The 24,500-nt window shown below is 37.1% G+C and overlaps 1 protein-coding gene across 4 annotated transcripts in view; it reads left to right on the top strand.

Moving 5' to 3' along the window:
* Nucleotides 1-24,500, top strand: part of cadm3 (cell adhesion molecule 3) — a 147,664-nt gene that overhangs the window by 49,220 nt on the left and 73,944 nt on the right. For all 4 annotated transcript variants that reach the window (XM_028019431.1, XM_028019430.1, XM_028019429.1 and 1 more), the window contains exon 3: nt 9,950-10,099. In XM_028019431.1, the coding sequence (XP_027875232.1) occupies nt 9,950-10,099 (150 nt within the window). The remainder of the gene's footprint in view (nt 1-9,949; nt 10,100-24,500) is intronic.

Genomic DNA, 24,500 nt, shown 5'->3' with positions numbered 1-24,500 from the left:
CAGCTGGGCATAGATGGATGGTGTGGGGGAGGTTGCTCTGTGTCCGAATGCATGTGTTTGTGTGAAGATGTTCTCCATTTCTCTAAAAGAAATAGTTGCATGTTTTATGTGTCTAACTTGATCTAGTGTGCTTTAAGTACCTTATTATAAATGGATGTTTTTTTTCTTTTAAGCGCTTTGTTTGTTTGCATGACACAAGCGTGTACATGTTATCATTTGTATTTTTTTTATGAGGATCAGTGTGTGCTTACAGTAATGGGGAGGAGGAAGGGCGGAGCCAGGGGTGTGTGGGTGTGTGTGTGTATGTGTGTGGTGGGGGCTTCCTGGCAGAAAGTGTGAGAAGATGCTTCTGTATGTGCGTAATGGACTGTGTCATACCACAGCGTATCAAACCGTACACCGTTGGCTGAGTTTCTCATCAAATGTGTACAGCTTCTGCGGCACCGTGACACATGACTGTGTCTGCCGCGCACAATTCCCTGCAGCTATGCTAAGAAGTGCGCACACACACACACACACACACAAGCACGCACCCACATGCAGATAAAACACAATCTCATAAATCACACAGGTGCACATACTTTGCCCCACGAACGTGCGCACAAATAGATAAATTCCTCCCGGCAAAACAAATACAACTGTGCTCAAACACACATGCATGCAAGCAAATCCACACTGATAATAAGATTCTGGAGGCTCACACACATCCACACACAAAGAGTCACTCAAACTAAGATAATTACCTCCCGGCAAAGAAACAGCCACACTCTTCTACAGCAAAAGCTAAAAAAATAAAAAATAAACAACACAAAAATCTCTGAATGTAGGTCTATAGGGGCTTGCATACACACAGAGAGAGACGTGTGTTACAATAAATAAAGTTCATTAACCTGAGTTAATTAGCAGCAGCACTGCAAAGCCACCCTGGGAGGACAAAAAGAAGGAGGGAAAGAAGGAACGAGGGGATGGGTAGAAGTAAACGAGTTGGTTTGGAGCAGAGGATGAGGATCGACAGAAGGACGAAGAGGTGAGGGAGGACGAGAGGAAGCTGAGGAGGAGATCAGGGCAGATGGAGGCAAGGAGGGGGGGGGGAGGTAGAGGGAGACAGATGGAAGAAGAAGAGAGAAGGGGGTGAATATGTTAATTGCCAAGGTGGTTGGAAATATTTAATGTCTGTTCTTTTTAAGGCATACAAGACGGAGTAGTTTTTAATTAAACGAATAGTTCTGATCTGTTTGGGAATTGAACTTGTATACTGACACAGACCCAAATCCAAATCTGTAAGCATTGCTTATCAGGATTATATTTTTATTTGCACAATGCATTTCAGCTGAGACATAAGCATATATGTAAGAACTGACTCATTCCAGGAGCGGATTCTTTATTCCGCCTGTACTTTGGCACAGCTTCTCCTGATATGGAGTGCCAAGTAAGATTAGAGAGCTCCTAATTCAGGCACAACAGAAAAGACTCTGCTAACCTTATTGCTGTGTGTCAAGACTGCTGTTAAATCACTGTGCTCCAAAGACTTCATGTGGGCCCACAAGTCAGCCTTCCTATAGATTACTTCAGCTGTACTACTGCAGTAAAGAATTGCTTTAAAAGCACATTTCCTGTGCAATACTGTCCTAAAGAAATGTCAATGGAATAAATCAGATGCATTTCATAGATTTTTTTACTGTTTGGTTACTCTTTATAACAGTAAAAAAAATAGGCTTTTATAGTTTAAGAATGTAAAATTAATTATAATGTTTTATTACAACAATCTGCTAATATATATTTGCTGCAGTTTATTAAGCATCATAAAGAAACACCTATGTGGTGACCAGACCAGGGTGTACTCCATTCATAATAGTTTTGAGGCACTTTATTTAAAAAAGTCTCAGTTCAGTCCAATCATTTAAACAGATTGAAAGTTGCTTACATATTTTTGTTGTCAGCAAATTTCCTTCTAGCTCAGCTCTTAAATTGCTTTCCCATTTGGCTGCCTGGAGTTCCAGGCAGTTCAACTTTTCATCATTACAATTTTCCCGTAATTATAACTTCTTATGATTAGATGAACAAAGACAAAAGTAAGGTTCACATAAAACAAAACTAGAGGCTGACTCAGAGAAAATGTTCCTGACAGACTGGCCCAACTTCAACCGAAACTGTAATGAGAAGTAAATGCTGTATATATTCACACATAGTCACAGTGCTAATGTGACTATATAATATTGATAATTATATAGTCGCCAAAATAATTTTCTCCAACAATGCATATGTATACATACTTAGCCTATAAGGTAAACCATAGCATAAAGTCGAGCTATAAATCTAACTAAAAACTCAAATCTTTGTGGCATTTGTGTCTATGGTCTGGGTCTGCATCAACCATTAGTATTGTTAATCAGTAAAAGGCTTTGCAAAAACATCCATAACAACACAAATATTTTTAAGTTAGAAAAATAAAACAATGAAGAACAAGTGAAATATTTTTTAATTTGTCTGCACTTCATTTTTAGTCTCTCAACTTTTAGCACTGCACTTATGTTTCTTAGTTTACTTGTTGCTGCTCCATTTTCACAGATAAAGTGGACTAACATAATGGTGCTTATAAGGGTGGACATTTCTTGTATAATTGTATAATTGTGATACATTTCTTATCATGATAAGAATTCTGATTTATTGTTACCATGATAAATTCCAATTAATGTTGTTTAAAAGCTTACCAAAATAAAATTAGTCTCTCTATCTCTACAAAGATAGGCTACGTCGTCAGAAAAAATATGTGTTACTATTAGTTTTAATATTTTCTCTGCTGTTTTTTTCATTAAGAGTATCAATAAATTTGCAAACATGATTAAATGCAGTTACTGTGTTAGTGATACCAATCACACTTCGTAACGTGACAGGTGTACTAAAGAACGTGTTACAAATTTTTTCTGGAACAGTATTTATGTGTGTGGGGCTAGGCTTACTGTACCGCTCAGTCACAGCCATACTTAAAGTTATCTATAAAAGTAATATATAGTTCTTTTTTTAACTTATCACAGGAGTACCAAAAAATATACAATGCCACATGATACAACCGAATGTCCATTTCTCACACCCCTAGTTGCTTGTAGCGTCAGTGATTGACATGTAATTTTCCACAGATGAATGAGATCATACCAGAGCCGGCCTAACGCAAAGCAAACTGAGCTTTGCGATGGTGGTGATGGTGGTAGGACTCTGTCCTGTACTTGGTGGGTTGCCGGTTCGAGCCCCTGTTGTTGCATCCTTGGGGAAGACGCTTCACCCACCCTGCCTGCTGGACGGAGTCAAAAGGGCTGATGGTGCTGGTGTGTGGCAGCCTCACTTCTGTCAGACTGCCCCAGGGCTCCTGCAGGTCATTCATTTTATTTATACAGTTGTACAATTCACAACAAATGTCATTTGAAGATCCTACTGCAATCCTGTAGCTTGAGACCTTCATCTTAAATATCGGAATGACTAATTTCATCAGAAAGCGTCTTTGTTTGTCCAGAAAAGCTCCATATAAGTCTAATGCCATTTTGTTTCATAAGCAGTCAGAGCTTCAGGGGCTCCATGTAAATGATAAAATGTTTACCAGGACCATAGATCTAGAATTTTAACTTTTGTTTATTGAGAATGATAATTCTCTTAAATGTAATCTTACAGTTTCAGCAGAGATAAATTAAGACTTTTAATATGATAACATTTATATAAAAGATTTAATGGGAGAGTTTACTTTGTAAAAGTGCAAATAATTATATTTATAGTTTGACAGTTGGGTTACCATGCCTACAATCTGATACTATGAGTTTAAATTTTGTGTTTCAGCGTGGTTTCTTCACGTTTCAACAGAATTGCTGCCATCGATTTCCTTTAAGCTCGGCCAACTACACGAGGCCCCATTTACCAGATTCTCAACAGGAAGTGGGGCCCCTAAATCCTTTTCTGCTCTAGGCCCCTTACTGCCTTGGACTGGACCTGCATGATGATCTGCAGTAGTTACACTGTGCATTTCTCTGCTGGATGCAAGAGACAAACAGGGAGATGTAATTTGTGTCCCACTAGTGGGGGCAAGGTGTTTCATGACGATTGTACTTATAATAAGTGCCATGGAGACTGCTTGTTTTCATAGGCCGGGCTTTATGGGATGAGTAAATTTTCCCCACGTTTTCTGAGTCTTTGCTCTGAGTTCTGGCTAATTGGAGCAGAGGAGAGATAGAGAAGACCAGTGATATGGCGCAGTTTGAGACAGTAGAGGTGCTGCAAGACAAGAGCGTCCTGCGTGACAACAGAGCGAGGGCGAAAGCTTTTCTATGGGCTGAACCACTGGCCCACCGACAACAATATGTTGTTTGATAATGGTAAAGGTGATGATAAACAGAATTCGTTGCTTCTTTTTTAGATAACTGTATGGCTGTGATTGCATGGCACTCCTGTCAGACCCCCACAAACAAATCCTGCTCTTGAAAAACATCCATTTGTAATATGCTTCTTCAGGACAGCAGTTACATAAAGAAGAGTGATTTGTATCACTTAGCTGCACACAGTAACTGCATTGAATAATTTTTCAAATTTGTTGACATTTATTGATGGTTTCATTGAACAAACTGTGGAGAAAATAATAAATATCACAATTTCGACAAGTTTTTTTTTTTGGCTTTTAAACATCATTCATTGAAATTTATAGCAACAACAATAAATCAAAATTCTTTTCATGATAAGAATTTTATTACACTAAATGATACAATATGATGACTGCCAACTACTATCCAAAGCTGTGAAAACATAGATCTTTGTGAAAGAATCTGCTTTGGTGTGATAAGACCATGTTCATACTTTAGGCATTAACTACAAAAAGTAAATTTGACACAAAAAACAGCACTGAATATTTAAACAGTGGTGACGTCATGAACTGGTATAACTTTTCTTCAGTTGAAATTTAGATATTTGTTCAGGTGGATCATTTTAGCCAAAAAGGTGCGGTGTAATCTTAAATACTGGAAAAAAGGAGGGAGTTTATACTTTAGCTCATGAGTCCAGGCTTCCATATGAGTTAGCAAAGGATTGACATCATTAAAGAAAATTAAAGCTTTAGATTGACAAAGTCAGTGCATAGAACTTAATCTGACAGAAAAGCTGTGCTGTAGACAAGAGATGTCGTCAGCTATAAGAAATATTAGGGCTGTTTATAAATAACATTTACAAAATAGCATTTTCCTGAGACTGATATTATTTTGTTTTTATTAATGTCACACACAGGTTGTGAAGCAGCTCATGAATATGTCAGAATAATGTATAAAAAGTAAACTGCAAAAACATGCAACATTTTGAAATATTTTGTTGACAAATTTGGTTGTAGTTTGGCCAAATTTTCCTTAATCCTCTGTTATAAAATCTCTGCCACAAAAATCGATATTCATCCATAAAAGCACCTTGAATGCAGGTCATAAATGCCATGGGAATATTGAATCTTTTTACAGTGTTATTTTGCACAGTATACAGTTCAACTTTAATCTGTGTGAAAATTTCTAAAGGAAATCAAACAGAGTAAACCTGTATGTTCTTCCTCTTGTCTTTCCTGGGTTGAAGAAGTCTGGACTGAGCTATTTAGGTAAAACATACTCACACTGTTTGAAATCTTCTTATCTAAACTCTTAGAAAAAAAAGAAACAGAAACAAATAATCCTTTTTTCAAAGTAAAAAGCTCGTCTTTATGTTTTTCTGTCTCTTGACGCTGGAGAGCCCTCAAGCTCCTCAATTTCCCTCTGTTGTCTCACTCCTCTCCCCTCCCTTTTTTTTTTCACACAGTCCCGGTTTCCCACCTCGTTTTGCCACCCAGCCGCCTCTGCATACCCTTATCCATCCATCCTTCCCTCTCTGTCGGCGCTCCCTCCCTGCCTCCTCTCGTTTGATATCCCAGTCAGCCTTCTACCTCTGTGTTCTCTCACCTTGTTGCCGGCTATAGGGAGGGTGTAAATTGTGTTGCTTTAAATACCCGTGTCTTCCTCTGGCTTACAGCTTTGGTTGGAGATGAAGAAGTGGGATGTGAGGAAAGAATAAAAGGAGCTGGTGTTGAACTCGGCGTCTGCAAAGGATGGAGAGGTTGCTCCTTTTTATTTTTGCAGCTTGAGTGTTTAGCCAGACTTAACCATTTAAACTGTAACTGAACTTCCTTCCACTCCTTTAATTCCTGCTGTTTGGGATCCTCAAATAACCAGAACAGCTGTATTTATATCCAGGGCTCACCGGGGTCAGATTCTAGTGGCGAGCAACTCTTTTAAGATTTCTGTGAACTATTTTGGTACATATGGGCTGGGTGCAACCCTTTGCACTTATACTTCTTAAACTTTTTAACTTAAAAATCAGCGTATAACTCAATCTTGTTAAATCCACCCATCTCATCTCATAGGTAATGGCTCAAGTCCATTTAAAATATTGTTCAGAGTTTGATAAATTATCCTAATGTGGTTTCATTCTACCCACATCATGCTGCAGCTTAATTAAGCCAGAATTTATCTTTGATTAATTCTGACTGTTAGAGCTAACAAAGTTACCATCCTCACATGGTGACTAACTTCCAAATGATTTGTATGCATTAACAGACCTTCGGATTTAATATGCAGAGGGCCGTTTCATCATCATTAAATTGTTTCAGGTTTTATGAGTCCTTTGAGGAAGATTAACCTTTTATTTATTAGCGTACATTAATTGAAATAAAGTCAGTGTGACAGGCTGCAAGTCTGATCTTTGTGTGATGACTGTAGCTGAAGTTGGTAAAGTTGAGTACTTTGCTTAATATGCTGCTGTTAAAGTATGAGATGCAGTCTTTGCTTTCAGATTTTTGCTTCTTCAACTTTTAACCCATTTTCAGATCAAATAGACTTTAAAAATGTATTTTGAATTTTAAGATTGTTTGAAACTACTAGCTCGAAATAACATTTTAAAGGATTTTTTTCTGCTTTTGACAAAACATGTTTTTTTTCTCTATATTTTCACAAACATTTACTGAAAAAATAGCATAAACTGTGATAACTTCACATCCAAATTGGGAGGATATGTTGACAGGACACACAAATCGGGCTTTTACAGCAGCAGCAATGCATTTCTTTTTACAACAAAAAGAAATGCATTTTTTTTAAAAATACCTTGGTCCATTTGGTTCACAGACTATGTTGGAAACAACAAACTAGTGGAACGATGTGCACTGATCAAATAAAACCAAAATGTAGCATTTTGGTTTCCATGGAAACAAATGCTGCATGTCCTGAATACACCATCCCCTTAGTGAACCATGGTGATGGCACCATCATGCTCTGGTGATATTTTTTTTACTCACCAGGTGCAGCTGGTCAGAGTTGTTGGAAAGATTGATGGATGAAGAAATCTGTTGGCTGCACAAGATTTGGAATGGTCCAGTCAACGTCCAGACCTGAATTCAATTGAAAACTGCCTCCTGTGAATACCTAGAATCCATCAATACTGGAGGCCTCATTTAAAAATGTTTATAACTATATTTTAATAGTTCAAATATCAAATATACATTAAAATGCGTTAATACCCACATTTTCTTTCAGACATTTCAGATATGACCCTCAACAAAATCTGTGACTAGACAAATTCTTGAATACTGGGATTGGGTGAGGGTCCATTGTAATGTTTGTAGATGCTTTCCATCCAGTCTGATTAATTTTGTTTTTTAATAAAAAAGAAGAATGGGAGACAGTTTCAGTCTCTGGATGAGAAACGCTGGTGAGGACAAACTCAATTGCACCATAGGTGTTTTTTTTTTCTAAATGTCAACTCAAATGTTAGTAAATACCAATGCATAGCACAAAGTTTGATTTCTGTTTGTAGAAAAAAGGTCAAACGATGTATAAATTTCACTGGAATTCATTGAGGTTTGTGATTGCAATGTGAAAAAGTGTGGAAAAGTTCAAGGAATAGTTTTGCAAGGCACTGTTGTAATGTTAGAGCATAAGTAAAAAAAACACTATGACAAAAAATATGCTAATTTGATTTAATGATCTAAAGCTGAATGTCCTCTTATAATCATTAGCGCCATTCTGAGAATATTCCTCTCTAATGTGTCCTCTTGTTAAATTGTCCCTAAAGGCTGTTTTGGTTCAGACAAATGTCACACACAGGTTATTCTGAGAGAAACAGTCAGCAGCTACCAAAGGCGCAACATAAGTTTGGGCAATTTGTCGGTGCTCATTGTGGTTGGCTTGATGACTGATGCCTTGGGACAGCCAATTTGCTCAAAGTGTTCATGCCAAGTTGAGAAGCTCATGCGATCAGCCACAAGAATTAGACCAGGATGCTATTAAAGGAGACACTAATCCACAGGGCACTTGACCACAAATTCAGGCCTCAGCCGTCACGCTGCTTCAGTAAACTTACCACAAGGTCACAGCTGCATTAAAACGGCGTCGACTTCCTGACATGTGGGGCTCCTGGTGTCTAAGTCTTCTGAATCCTGCTGGCAAGCAGGAGTGATACCTCACGAGCTGTTATCACTCTCAGTCCTCACCGCCCAGAGCAATGCTAAAGTTTTTTTACTCTTCTAATAATTTATGTGTTCTGATGCTGAACTCATCTTCCATCTTTAATAGATGGCCAAAGTTCCTGCAGGCATCTCCCTGCTCATGTTCTGCAAATGTGTGTTTTTGATGCTACGTGTACTTGGGTTTTCTCACCTCCTCTTTTGCATCCTCACTTCATGAGCCCCTCCCCATCCTCTTTCATGTCTTGATGGGAGTTCTGCCCAAGCACATTTAAGCAGATGTTCTTCCTCTGAAAAAAAAAAAAATTCAATTCCACCAGCCGTGCACGAATGTGATAACACCCCACGCTCCATATAAACCTGTCTCCCGCTTGACAATTTGGTTCCAATTAAACTATTTATACACGCTGTATTTAAGGGGTGAGAAGACCGCTCGAGGCGTATCCTCTTATGAGATGCTCCCTCTTTTGACTTGGTCTTTTTTCTTCACTTATGCTATTATTTTTTTGTTTTGCCCGAGCACCATTGCAATTTGAAGTGCATGACATGCGCGAGTATGGACGGCTGCACTCAAGGCCTCAATACCTCAACTTGGGAATAGGTGCATCAGTGGCTATGTTCGTCATTACTCACTATAAATGGGAGCCTGCATATTTTACTAACATCTTTTGCTCTGATTCACAAAATCATTTGCCACCCTCGCTAAACGCAGTGTAGAATTAGCCTGTACCATCAACCGTTATCAAGGGAGCACTGTTAAATACCATAATTTAAGCCTATTTGAATACTGTTACACACCCCAATGGTTCACTCATCAGTAGTTTTCCCGTTTCAGCTCCAGCCCTCAGAATCCCTTCATTATGAGGGGGGTCATTTGTATTCTCAATCTTGTTTCCTCCGACCTGCTAATTTCCATAGCGTTGGAGCCCATTTTGCAGGGGCTGATGCTTATGCATGTCTTTAGAAAACTTGATGCAGATATCAATGAAAAGGGATAAAAATACATCAGCGGTATGAGTTAGCGCTGTCGTTGTTTGTTTGACATGTGGAGAGGTAATGCCCACCACACTCTTTCCATCTTTGAAAGTCCCTTAGGTCGTGCAGGTTCTGGGCACCACTGACTTATTGCTCCTACATTGGCCTCGCAGACATACAAACAGATAACCATTTGTCAGCTTTTTTTGTCCCTCTGACAAGATGTCAGTGTGCACACACGTTGTGTCTGTGCTCTCAGAAAGACAGATAGAGATGTATAGATAATCTGACAAGCAGAGAAAGACATGGGCGGTGGGAGACGGAGAGAAAGAAAAGGGAGGGAGGCAAATAACGCGGTTTGAGGGTTTATCTGATTTGGGTGCCGCTGCGTGATACTGGTTTTGATTGTGTTTACGTAGAAGTTCACTGTTGCAGCTCTCCAACTGTCTTTTGTGACATTTCTCTTTTACCTAGATGAAGACCCGCTGCAGCCCATGACCTCGGATGAGACGGTGTCCGTCGGCGGTATGGTGACGTTGACCTGCCGAGTGGCAGAGACTGACAACTCCTCGCTGCAGTGGTCCAACACCGCGCAACAGACTCTGTACTTCGGAGAGAAGAGAGGTGAGAGTTATTTTGTTAAGCTAGAGAAAGTTTAAAGAGAAACATCTTGAATGCAGTGACAACAACAGGCAATCACTGCTAACTGCATTTTAGCAGCCATCGTTTGCTTTGACTTTGATTTATCCAACATGACTAAGAAAAACAGGTTTTCGCCCTAACACAATGAGGTCGATCTGTTCATCATTACATCACTACAACAGATTTGTGCCGCCTCTTGTGTTTCAAACAAATGGCTACCTTTGTTTTAGCAGCAGCAATCACATAATGCAACATGCCAGATGGATTGTTACTACACAGGACCAGCTGGGAAGATGATGCTCAGAAGTTTTTTGAGAATGCTTAGCGATTTCAAAATAAAATTGACTGTTTATTGGATGGATAAATGTGTCCTTCACTTCTTACCGTGGGGAAACGTTAGTAATTCCTGGATCCAGTTGGATACTCTCTAGTTCATATAGAAGTCATATTTTATTACAGGTCTGGATGAGCCTGGTAACATATTTGCATTTAGAGACCTTACTTCCTAAATTCCTAAGAATAGGTTGCTCCAATCAAAGTAATTCCCCTAATTTTATACAAGTTTTCATTTGTCTGTCCAAAAATTCATACATCTTAGACAGATGTGCCATAGTTCTACAGTATGGATTTGCATTTCATTTTAAAAGCAACCAAAGGACAATGGAATGTGAGTGTAAAAAATCTTCCTATTATCTATTACACTTCATATCTGCTGATAACTGTCATTATTGAAAGCTGATTGGAGAGGAACTACTGTATTTCAGCTCCAAAACATAACATCGGTTGGAATGTGGAAAAATTAACTGAACCTGCTACATAAGAAGCTGTGACATTACTGAAATATGATTAGAGAAACAAATGTTTGTGCTTAGAAAGAGGAAATGTTCTTTTTTTCACTTAAAGATGCCTCTAAATCACGGTCTGAAATGGAAATGTAAAGCTCTTTTTTGTGAACATTGGATGTGTTTGAGCTTGTTTTTAAAGTGGTGACTGTTGTAAGATCTCCCTAAGATGCATGAAGCAGCGATATATAAATGGACTTTGCTAATCTAAATCATTGCAGAGTAAAAGAAAACATCACACTCTTGTGCTACTTCTGTACAAATCTAATTTTCAGCCAACGACTTGCAATTAAGACGCTTGTTTCTGCACTGATGTTGAACAAGGCGCCAACAATCACTTCGAACATAAAGGGGTCAGAAACTTTGTTGCTGCAAAAACTTTCCAAACAAAGACCTTGGGCAGCCGAGAAAGCCAAAAGGACAGTTTTGTATTATTGCTGGAGAGCCACAACCGCTCGATAAAGGCAACAAAAGAAAGCACAAGACACAAAAAAACAAGGAGTCTGATGAATTAAAGTGCATCAATGTGTCCAATTATAAGAGCCGCGCCTAAAGATTAACTGTCTCAACTCTATGATAAAACACTGTGTGCAAGCTGGGCGCTTAAAAAGGAGGTGATCTGTTTATGGGCTCCTTTATTTGACACGGGAGCAGTATTTATAGCAAAACAAACAAAAAGACTGAAAAAATTTAAATAAAAGTCTTGTATAGTTCTGCTCCACACAACAGACTCAGCAAGTTTGAATGAAAAGAGGAGAGAGCTTCACAGATGGATGGAAGATGTGTTTGGATTGTTGGTGAATTAGAAATAGAGAACATAGTGGAGACAGGAAGACTTTCTCTTGCAGTAATTTAGCACTTCACAATAGAAGCCAAACAATCACAGGGACAAAGTTGAGAATAGTTGGGATGGATCTGACTGCAGACTGAGGAGGTTTTTCCCGCAGAGTGCCAACACTGTTGCAACAGACGATTTGGAAAACAGAGAGAAAATGTGAGAAGGGGTGTGCGCGTGTGTGTGTGTGTGTGTTGGGGTGTAGGGGCAAGTTGAAGGACCAGCAAGTTGTTACTCCTGCTGCAAAACGAAAGAAGAACTCTTCTCGCTCTGATGCAAAACTTCAAGTTGGTTTCCTGCTTTGAGGTGAATTGAGAGGAGGATTAGAGGAGAAGGTGGATGCCAGGGAAATGAACATAAGGAGAAAGAAGAAAGAGGGAGCAAAAGTAGAAGTTGTCCCTTCCAGACACCCTCGTCCTGCTGCAGCACATCAACTTACAAGATTTTCTGTACTTTGAGAAACAGAACTGAGATAAATGAGAAGGGGAAGCTGGTAACGAACTGCAAGCATTTTTTAAATAATACTTAACATACCTTTTTACATTGATGCTCTGATAAGAAACTTTTTAACAGTAACTAATTCATGTCTTTGTGTTTCCTTGAGGTATAAATATGACATGACACAAGCCAATAAGAGGTCCAGTTTTCTTATTAGCTGTTGTACTAAATGAGAATAAGAAAAGAACACTCACATTGACAAATATATGCTCCTAAAAGCCACAAGAAAACATCAATTTGTGAAAATTTACTCTAATTTACAGTTGTAGAGGAGCAATTGCTACATTTAAATGTAAAAAAAAACAGAAAGGAATGTAACAAATATACCAGGAGGAGGAGAAACGTTAATCTTGAGTCATAGCAAGATGGTGAGTGAGGTTTGAAAAAAAATCTCCAAAAGTCACAATTAGAGAACTGAAGCATGTTTTTCCCAGTTAGCAAGTATCCAGTTTAAAATAAAATATATCTTTATTTTAAAGGGCTTTTATTTGGTGTGTGTTTAGATGAAAGCAGCATTCTGGATACACAAGAGAAAGAAGCAGTCAGAGAGAGACAGGCAAGCTAATCTGTTAGAACAGTGTGACTGGCTAATGTTAGCTGCAAACAAAACCAGTTAGCATCTGCTACAGCTTCCTTTACCATCAACGCTTCACTTTTTTATTTTATCTGGACTTCATTTAATCTTGTTGAAAATCTAAACTACTTAGACTGATCAAACCTGAGCTGGATAATTTTGCATTGAATTCGTCAACATATACGCTTAAGGAAACATTTATTTTATAATAATAATAATAAAAAGAATATATATATATACTGTATATACATACATACTGTATATATACTATATGTAGTATATATATATATATATATATATATATATATATATATATATATATATATATATATATATGAAAACAGTTGTTTTGCAATCATTATTTTTATATATCACAGTCTTGGAATACAGTAAAAGAAAAAGGCAGGCAAGATTATTTTTGGTTCATATAGGAACAGGGCTATTGCCTAGCAACACTTTTAATTAGACTTCAACATGTTAATATTGACTTCTTCGACCAAATTAGTCATTCAGTGTTGAAATAACTAAAGAAATACATATCTAAGATATGTAATAATATTGTTTTCTATTTTGCTACTTGAATTTTAAAAGGACTTCTTCACATTTCTTTGGTTTTTCTTCCTTTTTTTGTTTTATTTTGCTTGGACTTACACAATTTTTATATCATTTTGGTTTGTTTGATATTTTTTTGCAGCCAAAATGTTGAAAGGCTTTTTTTTAATTGTTGAAAACTGAGGCAAAATCCTGACATTTATATACAATATAGAACTGATTTATATTGCACATTTAACAGAAATAAGTGAAAGTTACCAAATTACTGAGTAGAGCTAGTGTAAACCATTTTTCATGATATCAAGTTCTTCTTTCCACATTATAATTTCTTGTACTTTTATGTACTTTCTGAACAATGCATCAGGCAAACTAGGAAATAACTGAAACAAAATGATAGAAATATTTAACAAGTAAAAGTAGTTATCACTCTCTACATTCATTAGGGCTGTTTTCTGTAGTAAATTGAATTCATCCCTGATTTATGAAGGAGGGACAACAACAAGGTAATAAAAAAAAAACGGCCCAAAAAACAAAAAGGTTTCCTGCAGTAAAAACTTTTCGCCAGGGCCGTTCTGCTCGTTTTGAGTTTCAAACTTCACCATTTTCTCCTCTTGCCCAAAGACTCATGCTTGGTGGCAAACTGAATATATATATTTTTTAAAGATGTAGAAAGTCCAGGAGAATCAGACACATCAAAGAGGCTTAAATAAAAAGATTTTCAGCTCCAAAAACCTAAGTCATGATGGAGTAACAAGTGGAACTGAACATTCCTCTTTGCTCCACTTTCGGATATGATAAATTGAGATGAAGCAGCGAGTCATCGCCGCTGGCCCGAGCAGTGGAGTCCAGACACCTTGTCTCATAGCTGAGACAGCAGGACAGAGAGGAGGCAAGAGTATAAAGGATACACCAGAGCTGGAATGAAAAAGAAAAGATAATAAAAGACTTGATTGAAGAGGGGCTGAAGAAGAGAAGGAGATGGGAAATGGGAAAAATCAGAACTCCTTGCTGTCTCGTTCCAGCACAGCCCAGCATGCGCCGGGCTTTGGAGCGGAGGGGAAGTAATAAGTGGCCGAACAGTGTGTGGAGAGATAGCAGAACAAAATGATGAGGGGAACTTCTTCACAGTGACGCTTCAGTAAAGGAACTAAGAAACGGGTAATCACGAACTGAAGGAGGGATGATCATTTTATCATAACAAGTAGCTGGATTAAAAAATGTTAAATAATTTTCATGTGAATATTAACCAGGCTACATCATTAAACTGAGCTTAACAAGAGAACAAGGGGGAAAAAAAGGAGCATCTAAAAACCAGGAAGATATTAAAGAGAAGAAGGGAAAGAAAAAGACCTTGGATTTATTGATAATAAAAACACACTATTCCCTCAAATGATGTGAAATATGATGAAATATCTTCACCGTTCCGTGATATATGAAATGTTGATCTTGCTGGCATAATCACAGGGCCACATCGATTCAGCCTAGTTCTCGGCGGCGGGGCAAAGCCCCCACGACTTTTATCAGCCAAACAAAGCCTTTGATATCAGTTCAATTTAACCCTGCTTTGCACCAGACGAGAGGTGGCTCAGAGAGAGAGAGAGAGAGAGGAGGGAACAGTATGTGGCCACATTTAAGGGATCTTTTTTAAAAAAGCTGCATGTGAGTGATTAGAAAGACAAAAAATAGTTAAAAGAACAAAGCAGAGGAAAGCAGTCTGGTTCCAGTGGAGCAGAGCTAATGAGAGTTCTGCAACTATAACGGAGATAAAGATGAAGCAAAACAGGAAATTAATTGTTAAGGGACATAAAGCCCAGCTGAGTTTATTAAAGCAGATGCAATGACCAAAAAAAGAAAGCTTCTTTTTTTTTTTTTTTTAGTAGATACTGTCTTGTATTAATGCGAGGATGAAGGTTTTGTGTGAGGAAAGTGTCGCTTCTTGGCAGAAATGAATGATATGATGACTGTCGATGCAGCTTGGCTTAATACACTTTAAGGCCTTAATTCTGGATAATTTATTTTAAGACCCTTTTAAGGACCTGCGGATACCCTGGAGGAAACAAGTGTAAGTGGATAGATGGGTAGATGAGATGAGAAAAACAGACCTGCTAATAGAGGAGATTAGACAGCTGGGAAAGCATGGAAACAGATGGGTTCCTGCATTAATACTGCAGGACCAAAAACACAAGAGACATTGAGACAAAGAGATGGACATGAGGTGAGAGAAAACAGGTGGAGAAGCCAGAGCTAAAAGAGAAAGTCTGTTGCAGGAAAGGCGAAAGCACAAGACCTTACCGATTCCTTGTGTTTATTTATTTTTGTTACATTTCAATGCTTGATCATCTGACTGATATTATTATCAGATAAATATAATACAAAATTCTGTTTTTAAATGATGATTTCAGTTATTGTGGAAGAAAAAAATCTATCCAAATAACCCTAGCTGTATGAGATAAAGCAATTACCTCCTTTGATTAACCAGATTTTTAGAAACCCGAGTTCAGTTCCCCACCTAGATATTGTCACTATTAGACCCATAAAGTTAAGAAATCACGTAAATTGCTCCTATCTGACAGCATAAGATAGGCTGAAAGATCTAAAAGGAATCTGCACGCCATTAAGATAAAATAAAATAAGATAAGATGAGATATACTTTATTGTCCCCTACGGGGAATTTGTTAAGAGCAGAAATGAAGCGACTGCAAGATAAAAGTGTAAACGTACAATACAGTTCATAGGAATACAATTCGGACAGATTACAATGATTTTTATACAACAATTAAAGAATCAACAACTTCAAAAATATGTACACCAGGAAATCACTAATACCTATCAGAGTTGAAAAGATCACAGGGTCATTTTTAAGCCTGTTGGACTCTAATCAAACCACGGTAAGCCATTATCTGTGAAAGAAACAAAACATTTAACAGTTATTATTATGCATTATGCTTAGCATTATGCTTAACGCACTGAACCAGCACTTCCGAGTTAAGATCAGTGTTCATGATTCAAAAATAGAGGGCAGGGTAGAAAAAATTCAGCATCCATGGAAGAGTCCCAAAGTAAAAAATAAAAACATATCTGACCAAAAATAACACAAAAGTCTGTGTCACATTTACCTAAAAATAAACATGACACCCCCACCATGGACTGTTCTCCCTGCTGCCCTCTGGAAAGAGGTTCCGCAGCGTCCGGTGCAGGTCCACCAGGTTCCGAAACAGCTTTTTCCCACTTGCCATCAGACTGCTGAACTCTTAACTGGACTGCACTTAAAATCTGGTCTCCACTTTATACCTTGCACATGTACAGAGCTAAATAACATATATTTTACTGTCACTCCTGCACTTTATATTTTATATTTTATATTCATATTTTATACTGTATTTTATTTTATTCTGGAGTAACCTCACAATTGAAAGCTCAAAACATTGTCCTGAGCCGTATGCAACGAAATTTCGTTCTGTATACACCCTGTGCATGCAAAATGACAATAAAGTCAGTCTAAGTCTAAGTTTATTTTGTCATGTTAGCTTTTGGGGAAAATAGTTGACACACTGATGAGTCAAATGTAGAATGTTTTGGGAGGTTTGTGTCCCGTTACATCCGGTGTAAAAGTAACACAGCATTTCAGGAAGAAATGGATGTTAGAGACCTGAACATATTCCTGTGATGGACAGATGAAGCCATGAATTCGGCTGTTTACCAGACAAATCTCGAAGAAGAGTGTCATCTTGTGAGAGAGCAGTGATCCAAAGCACAAAAACAAGTGCACTATAGTGAATGACTCAAAAAAAAAAAAAACAGCAGGATTTGAAATCACCTAGTCAAAGTCTGAACCTAAATCTGAATGAAATGATGTAGCATGGCCTTAAACAGGCTATTTGTATTCAAAGACTCTCCAATGTAGCTGAATTAAGACTGGTCAAAAAAGAGTATCATAATTCTTCCAAATAAGAAAAAAAAAACTGATTTCCACTTATTGCAAAAGATTATTGGCTGTTATTCCATCTAAAGGACAATTTCTTTTCAAATACAGCCTCCTAACATCTTTCCCATAATGAAATGAAATCATTTGAAAACTGCTTTTTGTTTTTACTCAGGTTATGTTTTTCAGAATTATGTCATTTATTTCATTGTCAAAAAAAACCCAACCCTGAAGAAATCTGTCAGAGGAAACATTTTTCACAGTCCTGTGCATCTTGAACATCTGTCAAAGATTCCTCTTTCTAGTGCAAATTTTAAAAATAGCTTGTAAGTTTCTATGTCCTCCTACTAAATATAATGCCTCTCGTCTGTCCATCTGCAGGCACTCGTGCTTTCTGGAAAATTTTCTGAGGTTTGCAGAATGAAACTAAAATATCTTAACTGAAGCTGAACAACTTTATTTTTAATGTTGCATCACGCTTTATTCCTCATTTAAATTGTCTGAACCAGGACTTCAGAGCTCAATGAGTAAGGTAGAAGGAAACGTCTGAAAAAGTGTTCCTATGACAAAACCACTGAAAGATTTAATTTCAACCCCTTATAATGGACTATCTGTAACTATAACAAATGGGACCACATATTTACTTGTTAGCCAACGATTAACTTTCAGCCAGACAAATAAGAATTAATGGGGATATTAGTTTTGTTTCACTGAAGTAAAAAGGCTTTAGAGAAACACATTTTTTCACATGCAGGTTAAAAATCAAGGCTTACGGGGTGTTTCTATGCCTAGATGTTACAAATGAGTAACACAGTCTGAAGATAAAAAAGACAAAAATAACTTCAAGAACAAGATGCACTGAAGAACAGAAAATCCATCAAGTAAACAGGAATTTAAAAGAAAGTTGCTGAACAAAAGGAGTACATGTTAAAATTTAACAAACAACAACCAAATTATGTCAAAATTACCTCAGATCCCCGAATATCAGTCACAGTTGAACTTTGTCATTTTTTTTTTTGATAAGGCTAATTGTTCTGCTCAGAAACTAGGCAAAGTGAGCTAATAATGTGTTTCTGAGCATTTTTGTACAATGTTCATTACTGTCTGGGACTGATAAAAGGACATAAAAACAATTCAAGAAATCAACTGTCGATTGCTACAGCTGTCGCTTCTGTTTACATGCAGAGTCGTCACGCTCCATTTTAATGTCATACTTTTAGAAACACATCTGTTGCTGCTTCAAAATTTGAATGCAAAAAGTGCAACACATACGTTGTTACAAGCTTCAGTTGTAAATATTAGTAAATTCACTGAGTGCAAAGCTGATTTAGAGCTGGTCATTCAACTTCTGTCTGCAACACAGTTAGGTTGGGTTTTATGTCATTCCAATATCTAATTTCTCACTTGAAATACAGAATAAAATCTATCAGAAAGCAAAGCTGGCAGCTGAGGGTTTTTTGCAGAGTTAGCAAGGGCTCTGCAAAGAGAAAGTTTCTACAATTCAGCAGGAAGGAATGTTAAATGTCCTTTTATCACTGAAAAGGAGAAAAAATAGGAACTAAAAATGAATAGGATGTCTTCAAAGGCAATGAACATGATAAAATCTGTACCACTTTGAGATAGTAAGACAAAACATCACCTCTAATCTCACTCTAATGTTCCTCTATTCTCCAATTTAAGTTAGAAATGATTCCATCTTCACTACTGTTTCTCTATTGTACTAAAACTTTTCTCTTGAATATTTTTTTATATAAATTAAATCTTTTCAGAAAGTTTGAAGAGACAAATTTGAACTGAAATCCCTCCAAATCTAGATTGCAGACAATAAACTGAACCTGGTAAAGGATTTTACATTTTTTTAAACAAATTACCCCACCAGAAGAAATTGAGTACTTGCTCTTAGTCAATCTATGATTTTATTTATTTGTCAAATGGTTTCCCTCCTTTCCATAAAAGCATATCAGCAGACATCAGACAGGCTATCATATGCTTTGGAGCAATTTACCAAGGTAATGGCTCTCTGGTGATTCACAAACCAGACGGGAAAAGACTCTTCCCTGCCTGGAGGGAGGATGAAGTGGGCAGGTTTCAGCTGTATTGATGACTGTGATTGTAGCTTATTCATTTAATCTCAGCTAATCCTAACCGTTTTTACAGTTTTTCACAGGTAAGCCATGTTAAAGAGTGGCACATCGTCTGCTAAACCGCAAGAAAACAGACAAACTTATGACAGAGAAAGATGCTTCTTTTAAAATGTGGAGCATGAGCTGTTTTTCTTTTTTTTTTGACATTTCTGAAAAACTATTGATCCACATCACATCAGTCAAAGTTTTCCCGACGTCTTGGAAAAAGCACTCTGCAGAGTGCATTAACAACAACCGTAACGGGACCGAAAGGCTGCCGCTGAGACTTTTCAAATCTACTAGCACTTGAAAGATGGCTTTTCAACTGTTTCTGTTTGAATTTTCGAGACTTTCATTTTTCCATGTGTCCTCAAAATAATCTTGTGGAACATGAGTGCAGAAAGATGGAGGAGAAAGGCACAAAGAGAATCCAAAGTGGAAAATAAAAAATGAAATTGCTTTTTTTTTGTTTTAGGTTATTGAAATAAACATTAAAAAAATCCCAGTGTGAAATATACACATTCTCCCCTGCAGAAATACACATAAAACCAAGTGTAGTGAGGCAGACATGAGCTCTGTTGTAGTTTAATATTTTTCTTTAAAGAAGGAAGGTGGAGATTTCTCCTTTTTTTCCTGAGTTTGACATTTTGGCACTCATGACCTTTCACAGGTTGTTCAGAAACACTGGACCGTAAAACTACAGAAAAAGAACTGCAACAGAGTTATGACTGTGAAATTTTTTCTCCCTTTATCTTCTTTTTTGACACCACAATGAGAGTGCCCTTCTCTGTGTTTCTAATTTATTCACACACCTAAACTAACACAAGCAGACCTCAACAAGAACTAAAATATTGCATATTTTCTCTGTAAAAGTCATGAAAGCAGCGATGAGCTAGAATTTCATTCATAACAAACTTAGGAAAAAAACATTTTCAATTTGCTTGCTTAAGTTTATTAGCAGAAGTAAGGATGAAAGCGAATAGGTATAAAATCCACAAGGAGCTAGGTATATTTGGGTAATATAGTTAGCTTTTTGTACATTGCTAAAAGGTATTTGTGTTGCCAGAGCTCGTGGGAGTGTGCTGCTGACTCAAACAGGCCTCAAAGAAAATTAATTTTCTCCTCATTCACTGGCCTGAAAAATGTCTGTTTCATTTTTTCTGTGCTAAGATGGTTGTGGCTTAGCAAAGTGAAAGTGCAAATATCCCTCAAAAGCTCAAAGTCTGTTGAAATGAATACACTGTGAAAACATTAAACAGAGTTTCAGGTAATTGAAATCATGTGATAAACAGAAAAATGCTTTTTTATTTTCTCTTAAGCTGTCTTAGCCAAGATTCTGATTCTGCTTGTTCGAAACTTCTTTTACGGATATTTGGCCCAGCTTTATGAGTCAGACATCACTTTATTTAGAAACCATATGGGAATTTTTCCAGAGAAACAAAAAGCTAATTAATTTTTTGGGACTTATTTGTGTCTCAGCAGCACACACTCATGATATCACACTGCAACCTTTACTTTTATCCAAACTGATCATGAATCCATGTTAGGAATAAATCTGGGATGCATGTAATGCAGCTTTTTATCTTGTCAAGGATGTTGGCTTATCTAATAACACAGTTATGTGGGCCAAAACATGAAAAAATGAAGCAGGTTTTGTGGAAGTAGGCCAAGCCCAGTGGCCAATGTGACTAAAGGAGTTCTATCATCCAGGAGTAGCTTTTAGTTTTAGATACGAATGGATGGATAGATGGTCGGTTACCAGACGATCTTGGCATACTTACCATCAATGCTATATAGATGGTAAATGAACTCTCCCATTGATCAAAAATATTATTAGCTGAATTGATCAGATAATACCTTTTACTTCCCTGCTGTCAATCCTTCAAAGCATGCAGCACAGCAAGCTGAATTCCTGTTAATCAGGTCTTTGAAGTGTCAAATTAGGTAATGCTATATCAGGTCATTCTGAAAATAATAGGGTGAGCCAAATGGACTTAGAATTTTATTGCAATATTTCTTGGTACTATTGTGATAAAGATAAAGATTATAATAAAAAAAGCGATTTATTACGTATTGTTTTCTGTAACTGTATGGCTGTGACTGCATGGCGCAGCATTCATAGCACCACAAACACAAATTTTGTTCTTGAAAAAATTTCCTGTTTAAAACAGGCTCCTTCAAGACACCACTCACTTAGGAAAGTGTGATTTATATCTGCATACAGTAACTGCATTTAATCATACTTTCAAATTTTCTGACATTTATTGATACTCTCCTGGAACAAACAGTGGAAAAAATATAAACAACATTTCCGATCATACTGTCCATTTTTTAAATTTTTATTTACCATAAATAACTGAAATTTATCATAAGTTAAAATTCTTATCAGGAATGGCTGGAAAACATATTATGTATTCCACAATATCAGATGCATAAAAAGTTTTTACTTAAAGCAAAAGAAACTTTAACTGGTTCTACACAAGACTTAATGGGTCAGTCACTCCTGAAGTTGTTGAGAACCAAACAAGTCAGTGTCATAGGAGATGGAAAAAAGCCACCAGAAATGGATAAAATCAGTGTACTGCTTGTTTATCTTGTTGCTATTCTCTTGTTTAAATGAGTTTTAACAAAGTTTGTACCCTTCAATCATTGATAGTTGTGGTTTGTTTTATGTGCGGGAGTCCTTAGGGAACATTACCATTCAAATATGCTGACTTGTAGTTGCTTTCATCTTCTGCTTCCGGGATCAGATTTTGGATTGAGCATGTGTGGGTGGATTCCTTCAGCGCTGCACCTCAACATTACGTTGAGAAGAGGAGTGTTGAGGAGGAGCAGCTGTTGGAGTCTAAGCAGAGGGGGACCAATTTGCATTTTTAAAGATTTTGTGCATAATAATCTAGGCAGGAGATTTTAATGAAAAAAATGATAATCTTTTTATAAAAAAAAACTTTGTAGGGTTTTAATCAGTGCTTAGAGATAAATTTATATAAGTCGGTAAAAGTTTCTCCCTTAGGTGAAACCAATTTTTTTTTTTTTATAGAGAACCAAGGCCCTGTGCACGCTTATAAAGCAAATACAAATTGCTTAATGTTACAGACTGATGGTTTCACAGAATGTTACAGGGAAGCCTCTTAAAAATAAATTATGAAGGGAAAAAAAGCCCTTTTTATTCTAGTAGCAAACTTACACTGAAATATTGTTAAAATCCAACCTTAAATGTCAGTACATTCAGCGAATGGAAAATCTCACATGAAGAAATTATTGCTTTTAACAAAATCACTGGTGCCTTCATGAGCTTACCTAATTTAGCCATTAAATAGGCATTAGTTCCAACATTGTGGGCGCCGTGCTATCAATACTTTGCAGCAGTCTTTTTTTGGTTCGTATTGGGAGCTCCTTTGGTAAATCATTTTCACAAGATTGGAACACGAAGACAGAGTGATCTTTGACCTTTCCTCCTTTCACAATTTCCTTCTCATGAGCCGACCTCACAGCTTTTCTATAGGGCTGGTTACTGAGACGGCCGTGGAAGACAGGTTGATGTTTTCTTATTGTCTGGTGAGCAGCTGTGCTGATTTGGCCAAATGGTCTGGATCAATATCTTGCTGAAAGACTCATTGATGACCCATTTCCAGTTGCTGGCAGAGAACTACTTTTAATTAAAATGGCTTAGTGAAGAGTTCGAAGTCTTCAATTGGAGATCTCTAGGGCTGAGGAATTGGCCCACAGCATCTCAGATCCTCCACCTTACTTAACAGTGGCAATAAGATGCTTTTCAACATATTAAGCCAATGGAGTGTTCTTATAGAAAAGCTCAGTGTTATTATCAACTGACCAAAACACAATATGCCAGGTAAAGTTTAGCAAAATCCACATGTGTATGCGTTTGATGGTGGGAGAGAAAATACTTTTTCTGGCCTTGGATCCCAACTAATAGGTTTACATAATATCTAACGGTTATTATAGGTGACCCAAAATGCCACCTTACCATTATTATTAGCATGCATTGAGGCAAAATAAACTGAGGTTGTCAAACATTGTTTTTATACTCACATAATCACATGTTTTCAAACATATTATTTCTCTGAATTTGATGCCCTTCTCTCAAATTTAAACATGGAGGAATTTTCTTGTAACCATTTGCTGACCTGAATAGACCAACATCTGCTTTACTGAAATGGTATGTTCTCTTATCTTTACCATTTTGAAGAGTAGCTTGTGGAAATAAGCTTGTGTCACAGCATAGGAATTGTCAGTAGGACCTACAGTATATTATCACTATTTATTTTGTTAAAACACATTTCTCTTAACTTTACATTTTTATTTTCTTACACTGCAAAACCACAAAATCTTACCAAGCCTTTTTGGTTTAGTTTCTAGTAAAAAATATCTTAATACACTTGAAATAAGACAAAACGTGTGCTGTCTGATCGCAGACAGTGAACCAAACTACTAAATTAAAACCTAAAAACACCGCTCACCCTCGTGTAATTAGCACAAATGCCTTGAGGGCAGGTTATTATGAACTGCTAAGGGTAACAATAAATATTTCACAGAAACTGAGGTCAGGAATTCATGTAACTTCTGGCTTTTGGCTTTAAACTCACCTCTTGCAAAAGCGAGGATGTGCTACATCAGGGGATTCATCTTTTTTAAACATAAAATAATTAAAGGATGTGAACACACCTCTCTAGCTATCAAAGGCAGTCAGATAAAAAACACTGCAGGACATAAAGGGACATCAGTTGGAAAAAAAAAGAGAAAAAAATCTCCTCCTGCTCTGCGTGAGTCTGATCTTAAATGAACAGTGAGGGAACGTGTCGGTATAAAGACGTCCAAAACCAAAACGCTAAAACCAACGTATGGTAATTACCTCCTCCTGAGTTTTTTTTATTTATTTTTTATTATACATTTTTAGGACAATCATTAGTGGGAGTTTTCCATTGCTGTGTAATAAGCATCAGAGGTGTGCGTATATTAGAATATTAGTAGTTGTGTTTTAATTGACCATAAAATTGCATAAGATGGAATTACAAA

This window comes from Xiphophorus couchianus, chromosome 6 (assembly GCF_001444195.1).
Source record: "Xiphophorus couchianus chromosome 6, X_couchianus-1.0, whole genome shotgun sequence".
Lineage (NCBI taxonomy): Eukaryota > Metazoa > Chordata > Actinopteri > Cyprinodontiformes > Poeciliidae > Xiphophorus > Xiphophorus couchianus.
Note: the sequence above shows the minus strand (reverse complement) of the source record. Positions and strands in the feature narration are given on the sequence as shown.